Source organism: Pimephales promelas, chromosome 4 (genome assembly GCF_988280905.1).
Source record: "Pimephales promelas chromosome 4, fPimPro1.hap1.1, whole genome shotgun sequence".
NCBI lineage: Eukaryota > Metazoa > Chordata > Actinopteri > Cypriniformes > Leuciscidae > Pimephales > Pimephales promelas.
Genome location: NC_142772.1, coordinates 17,656,578 through 17,682,916, shown reverse-complemented (window position 1 = coordinate 17,682,916; position 26,339 = coordinate 17,656,578). Strand labels below are relative to the sequence as shown.

Here is a 26,339-nt window from a genome sequence, read left to right as displayed (position 1 = left end):
CAAAAATCAACCGTATTAATTATTCAAGCCTAATGCACACAATGCAGAATCAGAAAAGTTGATTAGTTTTACTTAATTTTATAACGTTAATATGTACGCTTTAGTTTCTACAAGCTTGAAATGAGTACTAATATAAAATTTACTTTTTATTGCCTGAACTTGCTTTTCCATGTAGAATTTGTTTTCTCTGTAGAATTTACTTCACCACATAATCATTTTTATCAGTTCAGCAGTAACAACCAGACAGGTCAGTAACTGATAACAACCGGTCAAAACTGATAACACAGGCTCATCTGGGGAACTGAGGTAACATTTGTTCTTCATGGAAGGTTGGTGAGCTAATAACTCAAATTAATATTTTGTCTACAATTATTTAATTATGTCATCTGGGTATTCAAAACTCGCTCTCTTGTTTCATAAAATGCTGCTGCTGCGATTTTGCAACAATTGTTTTGTATACTGTAATGGATTATACGATACAGAAATTATTTGAAAACAGTTTCAATATCAATCAAATCAAGATCTCTCTTGCCTATAATTATTTCTGTGGCGTAATTGCCGTGTATTAAGTGGTATGACTACCGTATCTCTCAAATATCCGTCTAATTTGAATTTACCGTTTGTTAGCAACTGCTTTCTCCGTAGAAGCTGTGCTCTAAAAGCTCTAATAAAATATAGTCAATATTACAACAAAACGATAACAACCAGCTGGATCTACATATCCCTTACATATATTCTGAAAAATGTTTCAATAGTTGATGACAATTGATGACAGAATTTAAATTTTTGGGTGAACTGTCCCTTTAAATTTAAGCAAAAGTGCTTAAAGACAAAAGGTATAAAGAATAAAAAGCAGATTAGTTCTGGTGACTAATTTTTCACACAGATTATCGTTCCCGCTGGGCGTGTTGGGAGTATTTTTGTGCGTGTGGATTGTCCATGCAAGCGTGAGTCTCTGTCCCCTTTCGCACTCCGTGCATGAGCTCTGACACTCTTGTGTTGTGACTTTAGCTCTATTACACTCACAGTAATGAGCTAAATCACTTTTCCTGACTGTTGAAGGCTGGTGAAACCACTTTGAAAACTCACTATGATTTGACACATGATTTTGAACATTTTGGTTCCCTTCCCGACATCACATAGACCAATTTCATGTTTAAAGCTTTCATGTGAGGTTCTCTCTATAGTTTTCATTATAAACTTGATATATTTCATAACACAAGCAATGAATCATTTTACTTTCTGAAGTTATTTTTTAATACTTGTATTGAAAATTTAGTTAAAGATAATAATATTAACTGTTCGTGGGAAATTTTATCATTATTTACTTGCCCTTAGGTTCTTTCAAAAGCAAGAACCTGTATTTAGTATTTAGTGAGTATTTATATTTTCATATTAATTTTAGTTTATATTTAAAAAAAGGTATTTAGGGTTTTCTGTCACGGATTGCCATGTAGCGTGAAACAGAATGAACAATAACAATTTAATATTTAATGAACACAAGATAACTCTTGCACTACACTGAAATAACAGCACATAACATTAACGAGAGACAACGAAACAGAGAGAAACTGAGGGCTTAAATACACTGATGATTGTAATCAAAGGAACAGGGAAAAGATGTGTAACAATCAGAAACAATAGCAACTGAACAACTAGACCTGAAATGGTGACAATAAAAAAATAGGGTGTTTACATGACAACATTGTACTAAAAACAGTTGACAACTTTTTCCAAGATTTTGTTCACGGATCTGCATAAATGACTAAAAAGGCTGTAATTTGCTTGCCAGGCCAGTAGTTGGCGATGTCACTTTGTCAAGAAACACCCTCTGAACACATAATAATCATGAACACAAGGTCACCGTTTTCACAAATTCACTTTTTTGTTGTTTATATGGAGACGCGAAAGACATTGTTTTTTTTTTTAAACGGGTACTTTGAAAGAGTAGTATGGGTACTACTCTTTCAAACGGGTACATTGTTTTCAAAACGGGTACCACTTACATTGTATTTCGCAAGTGTTTAGATCTGATTTGTGTCCTGTCATGCCACTTTTTTTTTTTTCGGAATAATGCTTTGGTTTATATGGCAATGACGTTACATTTGTAGGCATAGGCCAAATACAACAACAACAGCTATATGAAATGGTTGGCAATACAGATGGTGTCTTATTTTCAACATGACAGTATGCAGCCTCTGTGCTGGTCTATTGAATCTTATGAGGCTGGTATGCGTGGCTTTATTCAGTGGTGTCGTCTCCAACATGTCTCTGTTATTTTGTTGTTTTCAACCCTGTTTCTGCAGTGATTTTCAGCATTGTGTCCTATAACAATGTCTGACGTTTGCATTTTACGTGGCGTGTCAAATTCTTATAAACAAGGCAACATAAAAATAAAAAATATACACATAAGCTTAAGTTTTTTATATAACATACATGTCTAATTTATTTTATTTCAGCTTAAAGCTGCAGTCCAACGTTTTTCCTCTTTGTCGCCATCTCTGTTGGAAATCTGCAATTGCAGTCATATGCAGAATTATCAACTTTACGTGAGTTGTTGTTCGACACAGCACGGATGAACACAATGTTTAAGGAGACTGTGCAGCTGTCAGTCAAATTTTCAATGTTAAAGGAACACTCCGACTTTTTGGGACTTTAGCCTATTCACCTTACCCCCCAGAGTTAGATAAGTCCATACATACCTTTTTCATCTCCGTGCGTGCTATAAGTCTGTTTGATGCACCCACCGCTAGCCTAGCTTAGCACAAAGACTGGATGTGACTGGTTGCAGCTTTCATACTAATCCAAATGAGTGGCAAAATAACGCAAACGTTTTCCTATTTACATGTTGTGATTTGTATAGTCACATAATGTACAAATAACAAAGTCAAATGAGACACAGACATCTTTTAACCGTATATAACCTGGGAACTATTCTCTGAAGGCGAAGCACTGCTACTTTGACGGCGTAATAACCGCATCACCGGAGACACGCCGTGGTGAGGAGCGGAGAGTTCGCTCAGTGTTTGGGTAATAGAGTCAGCAATTTATAAATAGTAAAAGCGTAGTTTAGAGTCATGGGTTTTCACTCTATTGTAAATAGCTGCGACTGTAAACAGGGGAGGTAATACCATGTTTCACAGAATTCCAACTAAAAACGCTGACTGGATGAAGAAATGGCTAACTTACTCTGGATATTTATCCAAACACACCTAAGATTATCAAGGGACATTATGTTTGCTCGGTACATTTGAATGAGGACGACTATTTTGAAAAAATGGAATTTGCCACACGGACCATAATGTGCTGAAGGATACGGCTATCCCATCGATAGCACAGACAGGACAAGTGGATCACCTGCGGCTGAGGTAAGTGTTCCGTTATGTTTTTAGATGACCTACTGTAACAGTGCCTTTAGCCAGATCTAATGTAACGTTAGTAACACTATTATATGATTAGGGTATGAATATGTTTTTATCTTGATGCGGTGCGGACGCGCTTGGGGAAAAAAAACGAGCGCGTTCACCGCGTTGAACTTGTACCCTGCGCGCGGCGCGCCTAGTAGCCTAAATTTGAAATAACCATGGAAATAACGAACTTGAGCGTGCAAAAGGGTACGATAGGCTGTGAGTTCATTGTGCAAAAACAATTTGTGCTATTACTTTCCCCTTATTCTACCCTATAGTAATGTAATACTGTATATTATATAGGCTACTGTTGAATACATTTGGTTCAGCTAATAAATTGCATTTAAAATATATTGATTCCTGTAATAATAATTATTTATTCATGTGATATTTATAAATCTGGGTGCGTTTTTGGTTGGAAATCAATGAAACATGGTACTGTATTACCTGGTCTCCCCTGTTTATTGTCACAGCTCATACAATAAAGCAAACACCCATGATAAACTATGCTTTTCTATCTAACGTTAGTAATTGCTGACTCTTTATTCCAACGCTGAGCGAAGCGAACTCTCTGCTCCTCTTCACGGTGCGTCTCAGGTGATTGTTATCACTCTGCCCAAGTAGCAGTGCTTCGCCTTCAGAAAATATAGTATTTATACGGTCAAAAGATGTCTGTGTCTCATATGGCCTTGATATTTGCACACTCTGTGACTATACAAATCACAACATGTAAATAGGAAAACGTTTGCGTGATTTTGCCACTCATTTGGATTAGTATGAAAGCTGCAACCAGTCACATCCAGTCTTTGTGCTAAGCTAGGCTAGCGGTGGGTGCGTCAAACAGACTTATAGCACGCACGGAGATGAAAAAGGTATGTATGGACTTATCTAACTCTGGGGGATATGGTGAATAGGCTAAAGTCCCAAAAAGTCGGAGTGTTCCTTTAACTACGTCAGCATTGCGTGACTACATGTAATGTCCTTCCGATATTTATTATATTTATCCAGCCCGGTCTCATCCCAAGGCGTCATCTAACTGACGCTTTGGACAAAGCGTCTACATCCGACGCACATGACACCCTTTAGCGTCAATATGAGACGCAGATATATATGGGCCAGAAGGCCAAGTGGTCAACCCTAACCCTACCCCAGACCTAAACCTACCCATAACGGAAGCGTGTTATATTGACGCTAAAGGGTGCCATGTGCGTCGGATTTAGACACATTGTCAAAAGCGTCACTTAGATGACGCTCTAGGATGAGAATGGTTTCTGGGTACTTACATAGTATAAGTACAATAGTAAGTACATGTAACACGTGTAATAAGGACACTGTAAAATAGAGCTACCAAATATTGACAAATAAAGAGATACAGTGAGGTCTTATTCATGAAAGATTCTTTTCAGTTTCATTGTTTGATCCAGTCTGAATGATACATTCGAGTACAGTAACTATACTGTTTTTGGACCAAAGAAAGTACTTTCTTATATGTGTTACATTTACACCAGTAGCTAAGTGCTACGTTAAATGAATGCAATATCTTTTCAATTATTATTTTCCTTCTGAAACTGAGGTGTGGATTTATACTCTCTTATAAAGGGCATGTTTATATTATAAATGCAATATTGTGTCAGGATTATGTTCTGTTCAGTGTGCTAGTTCTGTTTTTTGTGACCTAGCTTCTCAGTCTTTGTCTGTTTCCACCTGTTGTTTGTCAATTTTCTCATTAGTTCCTTGATTTAGTCTGATATTTACATACACCCTGTTTTCAGTTCTTTGTCCTCTCTCGTCAGTGTTTTATGTACGTGGTTGTAGTATTCTGTTAATTGTTGGATTAACTACAGTTTTTGCTGATCTCCTTCATCTTTGTGTGCTTTGTACAGCCACCAATTGAGGGTAAGACTTTTTTGTCCTTTTTAACATTCCCAGATGCAACAAGCTTTCATACATTTTCATTAAACTTTATACTGTCAAAGCACACTGGAGACTGAGTCATTACAACAGCCCTGCTCTTGTGTCAGCTGTACTATTTCTAGCCACGTCTGTGCTGCACTAGTAATTGCACCAACTGTTGACTGTGTAAATTTGCTAGCTCCATTTTGTACCTAATAACTTAATTGAGTCATTAATCATGTGACTAGATTGTTCCAATGGCTTTTGCATAACCACTTAAAAAGAGGAAAACAATGTGCTTTTCCTCCATATGACTATAAGCACATTCAAAAATGCTGGAACTTTTCAAATCTGATGTATTATAATTATTATTATTATTAAATACATGACAGTATTAAGTAAAGCACTTCCTCTACATGAAAAAAAAAACAAAACAGAATAAAACTAATCTAATTTCTACCTGAAAAAGTTAGTTCTCTACTAAATAAGTTACTTAAGTTACTCAATTCAAGCTTGTAGATATTAAAGCGTATCAACAATATAAAATTAAGTAAAACCTACTCAACTGGTGTTCCCATCATGTACTGGGCCAAGAAAAAATAATAAAGTGGATATTTCACTGTTTTCCAGCTTATTTTGTGACATCTGGAGTTTTCTACTAAAAATGACACATTTGTATTCCAAAACGATTTATCGAATATTACCAAGTATTACCAAATTGTGTACCAAGTATTGAGGTGTTCAGGTACCATGACATCTCTATTATGTAGATACAGTATAATATCATAAATATAATACATATCTACTTATATATTTATAAGTAAAGCATTTACACTTTAAAATTGTGGTTTAATTCAGTGTTATATAGTTTTAGTAAAAATTGTATTTTTGTTAAATTTACTCAACCTTTAAAGGTATAGCGGAGGATCTTTCCGAATTTTAGAGAAGACCCGCCCTCTCCAATTTTTTAAAAAAATGCACAAACACAACACTCTTGCTCCCGAGAGGGAACGTCTATTACGCCATGCACAATTATGTTGCAAATTCTAAACTAACTCAAAAATATTCATTTAAAAGACAACATCATGTCAAATGCCCTTCCGTGTTGTATTTACTTATTATACTGATCGATTGAGTGACCGAGGACTCGAGACATGATATGTGCAACCCTGTATCACACGAAATACGTTCTGAGGAAACTATTTTGCAAATCGCAATTACGTTACATAGCAGCAACATATAGGCTAAGCAGTGCCATTACATTGGTCCTTAACCTAATATCTCTCATTGTTAATACGTTATTTTTATACATAGTTGCATATGGAGAAGTAGCTTGTTGCATTTGTGTAATAATAAACACACAAGGTTTTAGAATATTTCAGCGTGATACCATTTACCATTTTGGTCAAAAGGCTACTTTAGACAAATTAAGATGTTTACCGTGTCTATGCGGTGCATGACTCGTGCCAGGGCTAGCATTGTAGCTTGCATTAACTTTTACTAGTGATTTTAAATGGATTTCTCCAAATAGCGTGACAAACTTTTACCTGTCTGGTAGAATCTTCGCGACTGCGGCATCAGTGAGAAGCCCAACCTGTGCTTTTAGCGCACGCCAGCGTGTGATATTCACCCAAAATCACTCTGGTCTTGTTATATTCTGCGGCCTTTCTCTTCTTATCATACACTTCGTAAACATTTTTTCTCTTGCGACCCTCAGCCATTTTCAAAGGAATGGCTGAAACCGCAACTCCGACATAATACACCTGAAAGTGAAAACTACATAGGGATGAGCACGTAGCCTACGACGGCCTTACGTAAACATATCACCAGAATGATTGACACTTAGGTGGACCAATAGTATAGACTACCCACCCGGAAAAAGAAAATCCTCCGCTATACCTTTAAGTAAAAATAATTATACTAAATATATTTAATTAATATTTACTTAATTTCTTCAATTAAATGCTGTGTTAATTAAGTTCAATAATGGTTAGATTTTAATTGATAATAACAGGTTAGTTGTGCTGAGCAGTAGCTGTAAAATGTGCTTAAAATGTGTTACGAGGATTGTATCAAGTAGATCCTGATAGATATTTTTTTCAGCGAGAATTTCAGCTGCTGTATCTGTCACTTCCCTTTAAAATGATGTGTGGCTTTGACATATGACACCCTGTCATGTATGTGTAATGGGTGTGTATGTGTTAATTTGTATGTATATGTGTTCTCCCTAAGGCTGACACTTTCTCACTGGAGGAGAACTTGAGGGTGATAACTGACCAGTTGCATTAGCATAGTTTTTATGTTAAAACTGTGTCTTACGAACTAGTCAGATCAATAACTAGTTCAATCAAAACAGTTCCTGGTTTGCCTATTTAATTAGCCAGCCCAAGTAAACTCATTAAAACACATCCTGAAGGGCACTGCGAGCTGTCCATCTTTTCTCCAGTTGGTCATTAAAGACATTTTTACATTATGCATTCAGTACAATCTGTTCTTTGAGCGTGATTAGGACGTGTGATTCCCAACATGGTTGTCCCTAAAGCATTGTGTCTTTCAAATAAAATCATGTCATCTTTTTTTTTTTTATTTCATTGTGTATAAAGCATGAGAGACGCTTCGTCCTTCTTGTCCTTGCCCTTAAATGACAACTTATATCTGGTTGGAGTATGTTTTGTGTATGACTTCATTGTAGATTGCATATGGGATTTTCTTTTTCCTTGGGCGTGAAAGATAAGACTGAATTGTGCTATACATATACATTTTGCTCAGCTCCTTTATGCGCGTTTCCTTCCAGACTGATTTAGATGTCTCTGGGGTGAAGTTGCACTAGAGTTGCACTTTAAAGAATGTTTAGGAACGAATGAACCTTTCACCTTTTGCCCTCATCCAGTCAGATGATTTTGCAAGCCATCAGACACGTCTTATTTAATTGTTTTGTAACATGATACAGTATCATGACATAATGTAGATGGAATGATATGATATTCAATCATTCTTGTTAACGCTTTCTGGGTGATGTAACTACAGGACAGGACATGAAGTGTTTACAGTCGTACACTTTTTTTCCTCTCCGTTTGCCGTTATTTTCTCTCAGGGTTGTTTACGTTGGTGAGTGTGTGATTTGGTACAGCAGGAAGTCATAGGAGAACAATGAGGAGACGAGGAACAGGATGCTAGAGTGATGTGTGTGTGTGCTTGTGTGTGTGGAAGGGGGGCTATTTACCTGCTGGAGACACTAATCGGCTCCTGAGATGACACATTTAAATGCTCATTAATTAATAGCCATTTGCTATAGAGGAAATAAGGCTCTTGTGAATATGAAGGACTGTTTTACTGGAGATTAGAGGTAATTGTAACTGGGACAAAATTGAAACCTCCATTCATAGATTCACCTGCCAATGCAGTCTTGAAGGAGTAGTTCAAAACTTTTGCTGATAATTTTCTCACCCCCATGTCATCCAAGATGCCCATGTCTTTCTTTCTTCAGTTGAAAATAAATTAAGGTTTTTGATGAAAACATGGGAAGACTGCAAAACTTATTGACCGACTGCAAACCCGTTTTGTTCCCGATTGATAATGATGATGATGATGATGATGATGATTAAAACATTCCAGGATTTTTCTCCATATAATACACTTTACTAGGTATCAAACGGTTCAAGGTCCAAAAGACAGTTTCAGTGCAAACTGCAAACTGTTCAAAGGGCTTTAAACATCTTTAAACAAAAGTCTTATCAAGCAAAACGATCGCTCATATAAAAAAAATAACAAAGTTTAAGTTTAATAAGCTCAAATGCTCGCCTTGCTCTGTTCTGTGTGACTCTCCTGTTCGAACTCGTTCATCAAAATAAACAAATCTTTTTTTTGAGTCAATTCGTTCATTCCGTTGACAAATGAAAAAAATGATTCGTCCATTTTGATGAACGAGTTCGAACAGGAGAGTCACGAACGTGCATCACAGAGCAGTCTTTAATTTGGACCTTGAACCGTTTGGTACCTCGAGCTCCGAGTCCAAGCTCAACTCTCCCCATTACCTTAAAAGGAAGAATGAAAGAAACAGAGGAGAAGATGGGGAGGTGGAGGAATGCCGGAAGAATAAGCTGCTACTTGAATATGCTCTTATTGTTGATTGACAGAACTGAATGATTTGGCTCCTCCCGAGCCTATGTTTGAAACTTCATTTAAAGTCGACATGAAAAGGAAGTAGCGACAGATCTTTTTTTTTTTTTTTTTGTGACGTACATCCAAGTTCTATACATTGGTTGTTGATTGAATTTTGAGATGTGGTCATTGCACTCAAAAATTCATTTTAGCTTGTGGACAATTATGGAGGGGCGGGTTTAAGTGTAATACATGATTGGACAAGTCCTGAATACGTCAACAGAGGGAATTCTGAATTATTTACATTAGATTACATTTACATTACCATGGCAAATTGAGGGGGGGGGGGGTGACTGCGGTTTCACTTTTTTCATTTTAAATAGTGTGTAATGTTGTAATGCAGCACTGAAAGTTCAGTGTAAGCAGAGATATCGTCTTTTAAAAATCAGGAAGTATATTGCCTACAAAAACGACTCAATTGGATTGGGTATTAGACGTCACTAACCCACACATTTGCATCAACCCCTCCCTCCGGAATATGCAAAAAAGGACATGCGCATATTTCAGACTTTTAAAAAAAGAAAAACCACAAATACATGTTATATTGCACCCCATAAACACAATCATGCAAAGAAAAAAAGCAGTAAATTTGGTATGATTGAATGGGCAGAGATGAATATCGCCATGTCAAGCCACCTTTATTTATATAGCGCTTTTTGCAATATTGTTTCATAGCAGCTTTACATTGATAACAGGAAAACAAAGTTTCTTTCGACTGTACAGCAGATCTAGAAGAAAATAGCGTCATACTGTAGTCAACTGATGGTTCACTTTCCTTTAGACTCCTAAGATCTGCTCTGATGATCTATATGAAGATACACCTCTATTTCTTATAAATTATTATAACATCTTCTAAGGAACTCTGTGGTTTCCAAAAACCTTAAGTGATTCTCCCTTTCAATCCCATAGATGCTTCCAGTATTCCAAATTGCCTTAAATAATTCTTCCCTACTACATAATTAATATTATGATTGCAAGTTAGCCAAATATTTTCTAAAATTTATTCTTGGTTTAGCCAACATTCTTTCCAGATGAACTCAACTTGTAGGCCCTCATGTGTCATACACCAGGGATATTATAGACCTCATATTTTACACATCACTGTGAAGCAGACATACAGAAAAAACAAAACAAGAGGATGGCACATCCTGTAGACAGCCCATCACATATCTAAAATAAAAAACTGCACATTTAACATTAATGTGTGCACATATGTGTGTTTACGCATGTGTATGCTTTTTTTTTTTTTTTGTGCAGGCGGACAGACGTTCTAATTTAAGAGACTGAATGTTTTTTTATGTATTGATGGCGTCAATCATTGAAAGCCTCTCCGTAGTATTTGTCCTCATACTTTCATTGAACCCCTGTTGTTGAGAAGCAGACTGGTGTTTCTACAGAGAGATTAATGGACAGGACACTCCGACAGCCATAAACACTCCATGCTGGAAATAGGAAACAGAAGAAAAAAGGGCTGATGAAATATTGAAGTAGATTTCAAAAAGCTAGATGTTTTTGCCATTGCTCTGAATGTTCTCCTCTCATTAACCTTTTTATACTTTTTCTCCTTTCTTTTCCAGTTCCTCACTGATAATTGTATTTGAGTGGAATAAATTGGAAAGGTTTACAAACAGTATTTCCAGACTTCTTATAAGCCTTCCCATGAAATCACTTTGCTGGCACATATCGAAGGACTTGTCCCTTATTTTAATTGCCAATAGCCATTAGAGACATCACAATCTTAAACCATACTACTTGCTAATGTATTGCAGGTGGTATTAAATTACATTCTTATTCTAGAGAGCATTTGATTGCTCTAAGGTCTGTGTAGTGATGTCATTAATATTTTTAATACATTTTCACAAATGAAAGACCTCATGATTATAATAATTTGAAGGTGAAATTTTGATGTCCTCATCCTTCAGTGCCATTTTATTGAACGCAAGACCTTTAACATATGTTTTCTCTTTCTCGCTGTCTTTTTTGTTCCTTTTCAAAAATATTTTCCATCATAACTCATAAACTACTTCGAAACTGTCATCTGTCATTTTATTAAGTATATTATGAAAAAAATATATTACTACAAAGCTTCATTAATTAACGCTATATTATATCTGCTAAACGAATTAATATAATGTAAATGAATGCTATATTAATAATTAAGTTTTAATGATTAGTAATAAAACAATTATCCAATGAGATTTTTTTTTTGAAAATTTCTCAAAGTAAATTAGTGCAAGAGTGTAAAATGAATGACGATACTTTGGTCTTGAAATAATTTGATGAGAAATGCTTGCTTTCATTTTGAAGTCTCTGACTTTTTGATTGTAGACTTGATAATAAATGTAAATCTGCACTGTAAAAAAATGTTATGTGCTATCGACTTTAAAAAAATATATACTGTTATTAATTTTACACATGAGTCATTTTTAAGGCTTGGTTTGTTTATTTTCATCTGATAAATCATGTAAAATCTCCTAAATTATTTAGTCTATGACACAATGAGTTTTATGTTTTTGGTGAAATATGTTTAATTGGTTGACTCAAATGTGTGTGATGTTGAGTTAACGAAAAGTACCTGTTTGTATTTGATGTTGAGTTATGTTGTACAATTAAAAGACAGCACGGAACTAGTAGAAACAAACTTGTTACTACACTGGCATTAGTAAAGTTATTAGTCAATAAACCAAGCAACATGCTTTTTAGTATTAATACATGCTGTTATCCACAACCTAATCATAAGCTCTATTCGTCTTTACAATGGTAACGATCAAAACTTCAAAACTACCGAAACTCTTTCAAATGTCGAACATAACTTATTAAAAATTAACAGATATTTTTCCTTCACTCAAATGTCAAGCATAACTGATCATTAAACATTAACATATATTTTCCCTTCTCTCAAAAACACATATTTACTCTCCATTTCCAGCCATATCTACCATACTTCATTGGTGTCAATGAGAAACAACTAAGATATTAAAGTTCTCATTTTCATTTTGGATCAAAATACATTCAAAATGCAATTCTAACATATAATGACTTGAATACAACTCTTTTATGAAAGAAAAGAAAACATAACAGATACAAAAACGTAACAGGACATTATATCATAGAGAAGAACCCTGCATATGTGTATATATATATGAAGAGTTTAGATGCAAAAGCATTTTAAATGTTCTTCTTTAATGATGATTTTGATCAAACTTGTATATTTAAGTTCAGTAATTTCACTTAAATAACAATTAATAGGTAATTATCATTGCCATTTAAGTGAAATCACTGAACTTAAATATACAAGCTTGATAAAAATTATCATTCTAGAAGAAAATTTCAAATGGCACTTAGAGGCTTTTGCATCTGAACTCTTCATATATATATATATATATTAGGGCTGTGCAAAAATTAATTGCGATTAATCGCATCCAAAATAAAAGTCTGTGTTTACATAATATATTTGTGTGTGCTGTATATAATTATTTTGTATATATAAATACACACACATGCATGTATATATTTAAGAAAATGTGTTATTCATTTATAAAATATTTATATTTATATAATATAGATTATGTATTTATAGAAATATATACAGAATTTAAGCGCAAATAATTCTTAAATATATACATGCATGCATAGGTATTTATATACAAAATAATTATATACAGCACACACAAATATATTATGTAAACACAGACTTTTATTTTGGATGCGATTAATCGCAATTAATTTTTGCACAGCCCTAATATATATATATATATATATATATATATATATAATCAGGCCTTGACATTAACGTTTTCTCTCCAGCCAATGTGGCTAATGGTTTTCCATTTACTAACCACTCAGCATTTTCACTGGCCACAATTTTGAAATTGTTACCATGGTGTAAAACTGCCATATAGATATTTGTATTATCATTTCATAATTTGGCAGCAGGCATATTAGGCCCCTGTCACTTTAAGACCTGACTTACAGATCCATTATACTGTTATTCAACACAATACGTGAATACTTGCCAAGACCAGCTTTTTGTCATTATTTTCTGTGTGTTTGACTGTTTAAGCACAATATACTGTATATAATTTATAAAATTCAACCCTCTAAAGTAGATCACTGGGTTTGCAGGTGTTAATGTCAAGCCATGGATTCAGTCTGTAAGGAAAGTATGTCATTAGGTTGTACCTGATGGTCACAACACATGACATTTTTAGAGTCATTAAATTTCAACTTTTCAAAGCCAACATAAATACATTTGTTGGCACACATGTGTCGTGGACACCAGAATGTGTCATTGACCCAGTTTCTTATGGGTCTGCTTTTCCTGACTGTCTCGTAAAGATTGTGTCTATGTTTATATGTGCAGCTATAAGGAGAAAGGCTGGAATTTGGCAGCTATTTTAAAAAATATTTCTTAGTTTAGACTGCTTCTCTCTCCATCCATCCTATCATCTACATGTCTCTTCCTGGCAGTGTCTCATGAAAGGTTATGGATCAGACCTTTTGTTCCTGCATACTATCTTGACTATTTCGACTGCATTGCCAAAGCAGTTATTCTCGTTCCCATTTACTAACAGGAAATGACACAGCAAACCTATTGTAAAAACAGCCTCAGGCAGTCATTACTACATCATATCCCGGTGTTAGTCTAAATTTTTGGTTGTCTCAATGTGAATAACAGTATAAGTAGAAGATCTTCATTATCCTGACAGTCAAATCCATTGATCATTAGCGTGACTTCTTAGTATCCAGAACTCATTGTAAAGGCTTTCATCAAATCACACACTCTAATCAATCACAAAGAGGATAAAGAGGTATTAAACTGAAACCTCTCAATCTCTTTTCACCACTAATGCAACTTTCAAGGCTACTAAAAAAAAGGACTTGAAGGACCTCTAATGATCGCATGGTTGAGGCAACAACTTCTTCCTGTACTGTGGTCCATCATTCAAGCCCTTTCTAAAGAGCTAATCAAGAACCCTTGAAAGAGAGATTTTTATGACATTCATGATGAATTGGATTGCAGGTTTGATCTTTGACCTTGAGCTTGATTGTCTTATAGATGAGATGGAAACCTTGAAAAAAGGAATCTGCTCTGTGTGGCACGACCTCTCATCAAGGTCTCGTAAAAGCTTTGAAAGGAGCAAATATCCCGGGTCTCATAAAGTGAGCCTGCAAATTTTGCCTTTAGTCTGTGTTTGTGTGTGTGTGACTAGGTGTCCTTTGTTGCTCAAGGTCATAGGGAGTCAGAATATTGGGTGGTCTGAAAGTTCATATTCAGAAACAGATGAAAATGAGGCACTTGCAATTTTACTAGCGAACAAATGAAACATCTGGAGGTCAAGTTATTTCCATATCAATCAGAGATATGTTGCATGGGCCACACACATTCAGTCACAAACATTCTCACATGGGTCTTTCTCATAAAAACGATTTCCGGTTTTACATGCTACACAACTGACACTACAGAACTGTTGAAATGTGTGTAGCATTTAGAAAAGGGCACTCGTTGATTACAGATGTTTCAATTAAGTGTTCAAGCATGGAAGCCCATTTTATGCCTTAAAGGGATAGTTCACCTAAAAATTAACACATTTTTCCCAAATTCATAATTTACTCACCCTCATGTTGTTAGTTGTTACAAACCCATAACACATCTTTTAAAATACAAATTAAGATATATTTGAAAATATGAGAGATTTCTGTGCCACCCATCGAAAGTCCGTTTATCCATTACTTTGACACTTCAAAAAGTTAATAAAAATTGTAAGTAATTCACATAAATGATTAAGCATGTTTCTAACATTCTTACTTTGTGCGAGACAAACCCTAAAATAAAAGTAAAATAAAGTAATTATGAAATGAATTTTAAAATAAGAAATAAAACTGCAATTAGGAGACATGTAGTACCAAATTTATACAGACATTCCTTCAGTAAAGAAAATTCACATATGATCCCTCTAATATGCAAAATCTCTCCTTAACAACATCTAGATTAAATAAAGAGCAAAGGGAAATCAATCTTTCCCTAAATATCTGAAACAGTTGTGCTTTATGTCCTGTTTTTGTTTTGTTTTCACTCTGTTTTCTCCATTCCCATTTTCCCTAGTTCCCTAGTTAGACTGAACTCAAAGATATATGACTTTCTCTATGTACACAAAAGGCCCATTTCTCTCAAATATTGTTCTTAAATCTGTCTAAATCTGTTTTAGTTAGCACTTCTCCTTTACTGAGATAATCCATCCACCTCACAGGTGTGGCATATTAAGATGCTGATTAGACAGTATGATTATTAAACAGGTGTGTCTTAGGCTACGTCCACATTAATCCGGATAGATTTGAAAACGGGGTTTTCGTTTAAAAACGCTCTCCATCCACACTAGCGTTTTCAGGCGTTTTCCGACGTTTCAGTGTGGATGAGAAACTACTAAATTCACTTTACTGCGCATGCGTGAAACTTCACAAAAGCTCACTGAGATGATACAGATGGGAAAATGAATAATAATGTTATCGCACAATAACAGGATAATTTTATTTGGCAAAATATCTCACCATCACAGATGCGTCCAGGTCGCATTCAGTCACCATATGTTTGGTCTAAAACCCAACTGCTCTCCTGTTTTGCCGCAGGACAGCAAATGTGAGTAAGCTACATTATCTGTCATCTTTGCAGTGCGGTGCTATGTAAGTAACATAGAAAGTAACATATTTTAGCAATAGTGTAAAAATAAATATCACATCCCAGATAGCAAACTGACATTGAATCAACGTGGAAATATGACATCGAAACAACGTTGATCTGACATTGTTTTGCTCATCGAATTAACGTTGAACCAACGTCAGACGCGTCATTTTTTCAAAACTAACGGAAAATCAACTTGCAATCAACGCGTTGTTTCAACGTTATGAAAGCAAACCAATTTTCGAATTTCATTTAGCTTTGAAGAATGCCGCGTCTGACGTTGGTTCAACGTTAATTCGATGAGCAAAATTAACGTTGTTTCAATGTCATGAGAGACGTCGTTTCCACGTTGATTCAATGTCAGTTTGCTGTCTGGGATAACAGGCACAATACCGATAAACATGAATATCTATTGGTACTACATGGATCACATGACTAAACTTGCGTCATCGTTTTGAAATACCTCCGGTTTCACTGTCCACACTACAACGCGAAAACGGCGTTTTCAAATTTATCCACTTTGGCGAGCGTTTTCCAAACGATACGTTTTTGTTGACTTAAAACGGCGTCTCAGTGTGGACGGAAGGCCAAAACGGAGAGAAAAATATACGTTTTCAAACGAAAACGTATTAGTGTGGACATGGCCTTAGGCTGGTCACAATAAACGGACACTCTAAAATGTGTAGTTTTACTGTATTGGACCTTACAGGTCCTGTATTGGACCTGTATTGGGGCCTTGCATTATCATGCTGCAACATGAGGTAATGGTCGTGGATGAATGCCACAACAATGGGACGACGAGCAAGAATGATGACCATCAGTGTTGGGAGTAACGCATTACAAAAGTAATACATTACAGTAACATATTACTTTTTGCTGTAACGCAGTAGTGTAAGGCATTACTAATCAATTTTCAGTAATATTTTACTCATTACATGTTCAGTGAGGCTTGTATTACATTTGTATTACAGTGAGGCTTGACTTTTAGTTTTAATTGTAAAAAAAAAATAAGTTACCTGTTCGTGGTCAGTCAATAGCCACGAGTGTTGTCCAAGTTTGTAAATAAAGGCTGATATATCTGTATAGCGAAATGCACATTTCATTTCATAAGCAGAGAGCAGTCTGTTTTCTTTCATTTTGGATTGTTCTGTTTACAAGTAGACATTTCAGTATAGATATATTTTTCAGGTCTGTGGAGTAGGCTATACTTATACGCTGAGTTTCGGTATAGCCTATTGGCTATTTATGAGACGCGCACCAGCACACCCCCGCGCCTTATCTAATAGGCTATTGTCTGCTTTTACTTCTTAAAGGCAACAGACTATGTGAAAGTTTTAAAGCAGTCTTTTAGTGCCAGTTCAGAGCGGTCGCGTCTGTAAATTTGTTTTTTCCTCATAAATGCGAACACGAAAACTAAAATAAAATGAATATTTTAAGTTCTATGGAGACTGGACAGCCAACCCTTCCTCATCCGATTTGCGCAGTGTAATTAACAGAATTACAAAAAATATATTTTGCCTCCTATTTTTTGTCACGCATGAATGTAGTTACAGCCACAGTTCTACTTCTGTAGTTATTTTGGTAAAAGTAACTCAGAGTAATACATGAGTAATGTAACGCATTACAATTCTGAGGCAGTAATATTGTAAGGTAATGAATTACTTTTAAATAACAGTAACAAGTAATACCTAATGTATTACAGTTTGGAAGTAACTTGCACAACACTGATGACCATGCAGATGAGCTTCCCTGAGATGGTTTCTGACAGTTTGTGCAGAAATTCTTTAGTTATGCAAACCGATTGTTGCAGCAGCTGCAGCAGGGTGGCTGGTCTCAGTTGATCTTGGAGGTGAAGATGCTGCATGTGGAGGTCCTGGGTTGGTGTGGTTACATGTGGTCTGCGCTTGTGAGGCTGGTATGTACTGCCAAATTCTCTGAAACGCCTTTGGAGACGGCTTATGGTAGAAAAAATAACATTCTACTCAAGGGCAACAGCTATGGTGGACATTCCTGCAGTCAGCATCAATGAATGTGTTTTGGGCGTATACCCAATACAGTAAAGGGCAGGCTGGGTGCTGGAGGACTGAGGCGGAGCCGACGCGAACAAGGACCAAGGCAGAGCAAGAGGGAAAGCAGAGCCTAAGGGGTAAATTGCAGCTGGTGTCCCGGAAGTCTGTGTCGCTGGCAGGATGAGGTCTAACCAAAGTGGAGCTGGAGGGACAAAGGAGTCCAGTGAACCCAGTCAATCCGCTTACCAAGGCAGAGCTGGTGAGCAGAAGATTCGTGGCAGATCCAACTTGAAGGGTTGAACCAATAAAGGAGAAGACAAGAGATTAGAGGGCAGGCGTCCAGAGGAGACGTCTGAGGAGGCGGGAGGGGGAGGCTGGGTGGGTGGGCTTTTCATCAGTGGCGATGCAGGCTTTGAGCTGGATGTGAAAACAAATCAATGGAGGCAGATTGTACTCTTCAAGCTCCACTGAAATTCCTTGTTCAGAAGTTACTTACAACCGGCTCAAGCACATAGTCAGACAGGATGGCAGGCTTCCATTCTGGGATGGACAGGGCTGGGAGCTCTGGGTCCGTAGTGGGCATCGTTTCTGCCTCTTTGTCCATGGCACCTGGTCTATTTTGGGCTCGGGTTCTGTATCCACGGTGGCAGTGGGGTTTGTGTCAGCAGTGGCCATGAGTGATGGCATTAGCTGGAGATACGTGTTCTGCAGACACCTGAGGATGGCTTCTCTTCATGTTCCACTTCCCAAATGAGGTAAATTAGGAGGGCTGGAAAAGTTCACTCCAATCCAGATTTCAGCATCTCGTCATCAAAATGATACTGTTGGGCGAGCTGGCAAAAGCGAGCAGAATAATCCAATATCAAGAGCCCTTTACAGGCTAGTGTGATGAGTTCTGCTACATACTACATCCATTTTTCTTTGGTCTGGTGTTCTGTAATGTTTTAGGTCTGACTAAGATGATCAAGAATATTAAATGTTAATTAATACAAACGCAGGTAATCCACAGGACAGAAGGCAACACAAAAACATAAGACAATACCAGACAACGAACGAAGGAAATTAGGAACTTAAATACACAATGGTGATTAATTCAAAGACTATCAGGTGATTGTTAAATGGGTGTCCATGGAAATGATGACTGGCCGGAACAAAGGAACGCAGGAAACGGGAGAAAGTCCAATATGAAAACGAAACCAGAAAAATGGCAAAATGTGACATCCTGCTATCTCCTGTATGCTCCCTATTTGGATGAATTATCAAAGGCTGTTTTTGTTTCTCTTATCCTTATTAATGCTCTATATTACACCCACACATGACATTATCTCACATGCTTCATTAGAGATCTCAATAATGTCTCAAACTATGTTCAGATTTGCAAATAAAAATCAATTCAAGCTCAAGCTTTCTCATCAGTTTCTTCCAAAACCAAATCATCTGAGTTATGCCATCAACATCCATTGTGTATATCTGTGTGCTTTTATTGAATGTCAAATATTGTTTTATTGGTTTCTAAATGTATTTATCTTAAAGACTTTAATAAGAGACATATCAAGACTATGGCTGATGTCTACATAAACTCGCATTACGTTTCCAGAGAGCTACATTTGAGCAATTATTTTCCCATATGCTCTCATATAAGCTTATAGTTTATTGAATACTGTGATATCCATCCATAACATATTTGAGTAAAGTGTAATGTTTACTTTCACATATTGGTGTGAAATCCTCACCTGATTAAATAGCAAGTGAGTGACTTTCACCCACTTCTCTTGTGTCACACACACACAGGGCTCCTGAAAAACCCCTGCACAGTAGCGCGGAGCTGGTCGGGCGACGCTGGCAGTTCGCCCAATGGCTGCTCTGGCTTCATGGGGGCGTACCCGCTACAGCAGTGCAGGATATCCACAGGTATAAAACACATTCACATGCATACACATCAGAGCACCTGCGCTTGCCACATAAACACACCGGATCAGAATTTTAATTCTGAAAGCCATCTGGTTTGTGTTAGCACAGTCGCGTTGAACTGATCTTGCCCTACAGTGCTGGATCATCCATGCATATCGTCAGCGATTCAACGCTGTAGGGCAAAATCAGTCTTTATTCCAAGTGTAGGATGTCTCGTTCTGTCATTCCCGAGCAGAACTCAAGATACAGTTTCACTCATGAGAAATAGTTTCTGCTTCAAACATGTTACAACAAAGCCCATATAGTGAGTGTCTCCCCCTGGCCCCTACAGTAATGGACATGTTTCACCGGTCTTATTCCCAGAATTCACATGTTGTAGATCTCTTTGTTCTCAGATGGTTTTCAGCTAATGTACAGCAAGTTTGTTTTCCCCCAGGCTTGTTGCTTATTTAAAGTCAATTATCTCTTCCGGAGAATATATTTTATATTTTCAACTTAATTGATTAACTAGCAAACTAGCTGAGCATTACATCTGTTACAGTATTTATCAATCTTTGTTAATGTTAGTTAATGTTTGACCGCCACAGTTCAGGTTTTGAATTTAAGTACTGAGATATATTAATGCATTAGGATTGGGTTAGGATTAGAGTTTGGTTTAGAGTTAGTTGCTTGTAATTATGCATAATTTACTGTTATTACTATATAAGTACATTCAACATTAGGGTTGGGTATCGTTTGAATTTGAACGATTCCGATTCCGATTCCTTGTTTCGATTCCGGTTCCTAACGATTCTCGATTCCGATTCTTTTAAGAGGCAGGGTCAAAAAAGTTTAGCTAACCTTGCTAACCAACGGCCTTTCTGAAGGAAATACTCCTTCTGTAAAAATACTCCTTTTGTCACAAATTTTGCATTTTGCCGAGATTTCCTTATTTTTAGAAAAGTGAAGCCACACTTTGGATCGCCGACGTAAGGTACTCATGTTCGACTTGCGTGGTTATGCCAACACTTCCGGTAGACGCTTCTTCGTTGGTGTTGTTCAGCGGTTTCTTCTTCCGCTCGGTGGACTGTGAATATCGAAACTAGGAATCGAAATTTTAACTTTTGAACGATTCCGGGAAAAACGAAAATTTAGTCTCGGTTCCAATCGATACTCGATTCTCGATACCCAACCCTATTCAACATGTAACAAGGACACTGTTAAATAAAGTGTTAGGTTCATTATTAGGTCATGTTAGCTCAGGTCCATTAAATAATCTCAGATATTAATTTATTAGTATCTGTTATTATAATCAAAAAATAAAATAAAATAAATTTAATTAAAGATGCAACTTTTGATTGAAATAATGTATTAGTAAATGTAGAAATTAACCTCAGCTCAGATTTATAATGCTTTAGATGCCTATATTGATCATGTCATCTGATGTAGTCAACTAATATCAACAAATGGAAATTTATTATAAAGTGTTAACAGTTAGTATATAGCACATTAAAGCTAGTCTTTAGTGCGATCACTCAACGGTATGTTTTGGCGAGGATGTGTATCTCAGGCGTTTAACATGAGGACTTGTGTAAATATTGTGATTCAGAATGCATGAGATATGTGGGTTGCATCAAAACGACCATTCCAGAAGTTCACAGCAGCTGTCATTTCCACAGCTGGCATAAATCAAAACGGGTTCCTGTAACTTCTAGCGAGCAGGCATATTTGAAGTGTGAGAGAATGCTATAATATCGCTCTTTCTCTCTGGTTTGTGCCCACCATAATTACAGCCTTTTGTTGCAAGTTCAGAGAGAGCGAGCAGAACAAAGAATGGGATGCTGGGAAAAGTGGGCGAAGCTCCAGAAGCAAACATAGCTCAGCTACTCTCCAGAAGCTTTGTGATGTGGTGATGGCCCTAATTCAGAGGCTTCATATTACTAGCTTGCTATAGAAAATAACTTACTGGAAGGTGCAGGGAAACTTGGAACCAAGGCAGATATGTATTTCAGCTCCACACGGTTCACTTAAATCACACTGACTGAGTAAGAAAGAAGAGGCTACACAAAGCCAGCCTTGTGCTGGAGTTGCTCTTTGAGGAAAATAGACTGAGTGTGTGTGAGAGAGAGAGAGAGAGAAAGACAAGAGAGTGGAGGGATGGAAAAGATTATCCATTGGAATGTCTGGGCTGACCTCAAATGGAGCGGACGGGCCCGGCAGCCAATAAGATTGAGTTGCTTAGCGCTCCGCTAATTTCTTCCTGATGATCGAAGCAGTTGTCTCCATAAAGCAGACCGAGGTGTCACAGCAGGCTGAGCTACATCACATGTGTAATCTGTTGGGTGAATAAAGTGACTAAAGAAGCCTGTGAGAGAAAACTAAATATTTTGCTGGCATTGAGATATGCTTTAAAAAAAATGATTGTTGAGCTGACATGAAATTGAAAATGTAAATAGTTTAACACAGCATTTTTCAAATAACATCATCCTTGTCTTTGGTAATGCTAATGGTCATTTAATAGTTAGCATTTTGTGTATGCTACATACACAGCTAAATAAAAATGTTCACAACTTTAGCACAATTTGATAAGAATTACAGCTTTATTGGAAACAATACACAATACAAATATTATTCTGAATGATATTAACCATATGGCTCTTCATTGACACTGTTGTTACTTTTTTAGACAAAGTAGCAACTTTTGATAAAAGTAAATTAGCAAAATTGTTGATTCTGATGGAAATGACACAATGTCTGAGGGCAGCGTTATTTTAGCATCATTGATATACTATTATAGTTTTTGGTAATATTTATGATTAATTTTATTTTTGCATTTCAATGTTGATTTATTAAGGTTTAGTCTTATTTTAGTACTTTACCTTAAAGAGCACCTATCATGGATTTTTGAAAATGACTGTTCATGTAGTGTGGAATATAGCTCTAAGGGAATAAAAACATCCTGCAAAGATTTATATCTGAAAGTGCACCGTATATAAAGTTATTGTCTTTCAAAAGTGAGAGTCGACTCTGAGTCTATTAAATGAATTGTTTTTGAAACGAGTCTGTTTCGTCGTGACGTAGATACAAAACATTAGCTCATTGGCCGCTCCCAACAACTGCGCGCGCAGGCGGGAGTGTAAACTTGTCAAGTCTAGTCTAGAACACATTCAAAAACTTCAGCTGAATACCGTCATGTCGAGAAGACGCTGTGTTCTACATTGCAAAAACAGTTCAGCCACTTGTTTTCATTGCCCAGGGACGATCATGTGAAGAATCAGTGGTCAGATTTCATATTTGCAACGATATAGCCCGAACTTTGTGTTCTCATCATTTTAATGACGAATCATTCAAAAACATAAATGAATTCAAATGTGGATTTGTAAGCCGGTTGTTCCCGAAGGAGGGCTCAGTATCCGGTGTATATGGATCAGGTTCGTCCTCCTCCGAATCACAATCTGTAAGTATTATTAATAATGTTTGCTGTTATGTTTTCTGTAGCATGCACAATATAGTTATATTGTGTTGTGTGTGTTGTGTATACTCCGCGCAGCTTCTAAGCGGGGTAAAGTAAGTTTTGTTTTTGATATTCACCAGACATTCATTGAAAAATGGCAATTACCTCCTAAATGACTTAGCCAAATATGACTTCGCTCTATATAATAACCACTGTCCCTCAAAAGCCGCCACAATGTGAGTTTCGCCGGGAAAGCTTGCTCTTGACGGAGACGCGAGTAAGGGACCGTGTGGAAAGTGCACTTTTTCTGACACGTTTGTTCAAACACTATATACCATTTTCAACACTTGACAAGCTATAATCCTGGTTATGGACGTTCCGTTGCCGACATTCTCTGCTTACGGTTTACCAATAACAACTGACTGGGTCTTTTGACCAATCGCCGCTGATTCGCGTCACTCAAAGGAGGTGTTTGGGAAAATGAATCGTCAAATGAATCATTTGGGAGTCGTTGAGCAAATCAGTTAAATATAAATGCATATTATAAGACAAATAAAGTGTTTTTTATCCTTGCATGCACGTTAAACTGTTTTTGGGAACTCCCAAAACAAAAATAGGAACATTTCAAATGCTATGATAAGGGCTCTTTAAACTAAACAAAAATGATAAATGTTGCTTGCAACTATAGCTGAAATAAATTGTAAATAAATAAATTTACACAATTTATTTATGTTTAATAAATTGAGTTTTATATTTTATTTTATTTTGGTTAATGTTTATTGTATTACAAGTAATTGCATTTTTTTTATGGATTTAGTTAATGATAATAGTCCTTCATGACTAACAGTCATAATTTGTGCAAAAATCTCTCACAGTACATCATTTTCACAAAATAAATATTTAAAAGTTTTATTTTAATTCACTCTAAATTTAGATGATTTTAAATTTTGGAAACCTTGTATCTCCAAAAATGCTACTTTTCAGGAAATGGAGAAAAAAAAAAAACACTGTATTTTTAAAATGATTAAACACTGTGTTGTCAACGTTGACATTGTGGCTTTACATATGTTCAGACACTTGGACGACTCATTAAATTATTAATTTACAAAAACCAAGCTCAAATGGAGTTATAAGGTATTTGACAAGCGAATTTCTGAGAATTTAGTACAGAATTAAGGCTATGTGTTCGTCAACCATTGGAATGGCCGCATCTGAGGTTGTATGTGCATTGTGTTAAATTTTTATCACCCAAAAATGAAAATTATGTCATTAATGACTCGCCCTCATGTCGTTCCAAGCCCATAAGACCCCCGTTCATCTTCAGAACACAGTTTAAGATATTTTTGATTTAGTCCGAGAGTTTTCTGTCCCTCCATTGAAAATGTATGTACGGTACTGTCCTTGTCCAGAAAGGAAATAAGACATCACCTAAGTAGTCCATGCGACATCAGTGGGTTAGTTAGAATGTTTTGAAGCATTGGAAATACATTGTGGCCCAAAAATAACAAACACTACGACTTTATTCAGCACTGTATTCTCTTCCGGTTCTGTTGTCAAGCTGTGTTCAGTGACGCTGCTGATGTAAGACGCTGCTGACGTTAATGTTTTCAAAGAACCAGTTACACACAAGCAGAGATGGTCCAAACTGCGTGCGTTACATCATTCACGATAGAGTCGGGGTGGATTTATCAGATTTTCCCATCAGATTAAGGATCCAATGGAGATGCAAGGTTTAGTCATAGGCTCTTTTTAATAATATTCATTGGTTAAATATTTGCATAACCCACAGATAAATGTAAAGGGTAACCAATAGTAATGAATAATGGAAAACAAAAAAATATGGAGATACGAGGTTTGCTCTCGACAGCGACGATATGTAATATTTCTGTAGGCTACTGGATTTTAGATTGAAAGACAAGAATAAAACTAAATCCATACATGAAACACAGTTTTATGAAACATTTTTCAAAACAACAAAGATCTGTTTCAATAAAAAAAAAAAAAAAAAAGTTTAGGTAAAAACAACAACATGAACCTGCTCAAAAGCAGCAATTTGGTGCAAATCTAAGTATCCAATCTAACTGCATAATTTTGACTCTCTGGAGATAGTGCACACACACAGACACACACACACACACATACACACACATGGCATTGAAAGGAGCGACTAACAACACAGAAGCTGGAGGGAAGCTATCAGTCCTGGAGCTGTATCAGCTGTAATCAGCTCCCGAGGTCTCGCTGAGCTCTTTATCTCTCTGGCACTGTCACAATGAAATATTATCTCATTTCTGACGTCCAAAGTTAAACTGCACTCATCAGTTGTTGTTTTTTTTTTTTTTTTTTTTACTTCATTCAAAAGGAAGAGATAGAGGAAAATGAACACAAATCACTCATCTGTATCAAAAACAATATAATTTTTCATTTTGAATCCTTGCTTTTTGCTTTGAAAATGTGGAAATAGTTCCTCTTCTCTTGATCTTTTAACAAGAGCAATGTGACAAAGGCTTTTTTCAGAAGACTCTTTAGTGACTGAGGTTTATATTGGGCTTTTTGCAGGACATTGATGGTCTGTGAGAATGAAATTAAATGCACATGCCTCCCCCCTAAAACAGCTTGTTGGGCTCAGATTGGCAGATGCACAGTATAGGCTCCAGTTCTCAGGGCACCAGGCCAGCCATCCAATCCCACCGGTGATTGTGCAAGAATGTGTGTGTGCATCTTTGTGTTTTTGCAACCTAAAAAGTGGGGCAGCCTGTAATCTTCCTGCAGGGATAGACTGAGAGAGAATGACAAGATATCTACTGTCTCGATTTAAAGCAGAAAGAGGGAATAAAGGGGTTTGT

The 26,339-nt window shown here is 36.5% G+C and overlaps 1 protein-coding gene across 2 annotated transcripts in view; it reads left to right on the top strand.

The window, feature by feature from the left end:
- The window catches only part of rxrab (retinoid x receptor, alpha b), a 96,456-nt gene that overhangs the window by 5,382 nt on the left and 64,735 nt on the right, over positions 1–26,339 (top strand). The window contains exon 2 of one of the 2 annotated variants that reach the window (XM_089130026.1): positions 19,941–20,060. The exons of the other annotated variant lie outside the window; for it this stretch is intronic. Coding sequence (XP_088986152.1) covers positions 19,941–20,060 — 120 coding nt within the window. The remainder of the gene's footprint in view (positions 1–19,940; positions 20,061–26,339) is intronic. 2 annotated transcript variants of the gene reach the window in all.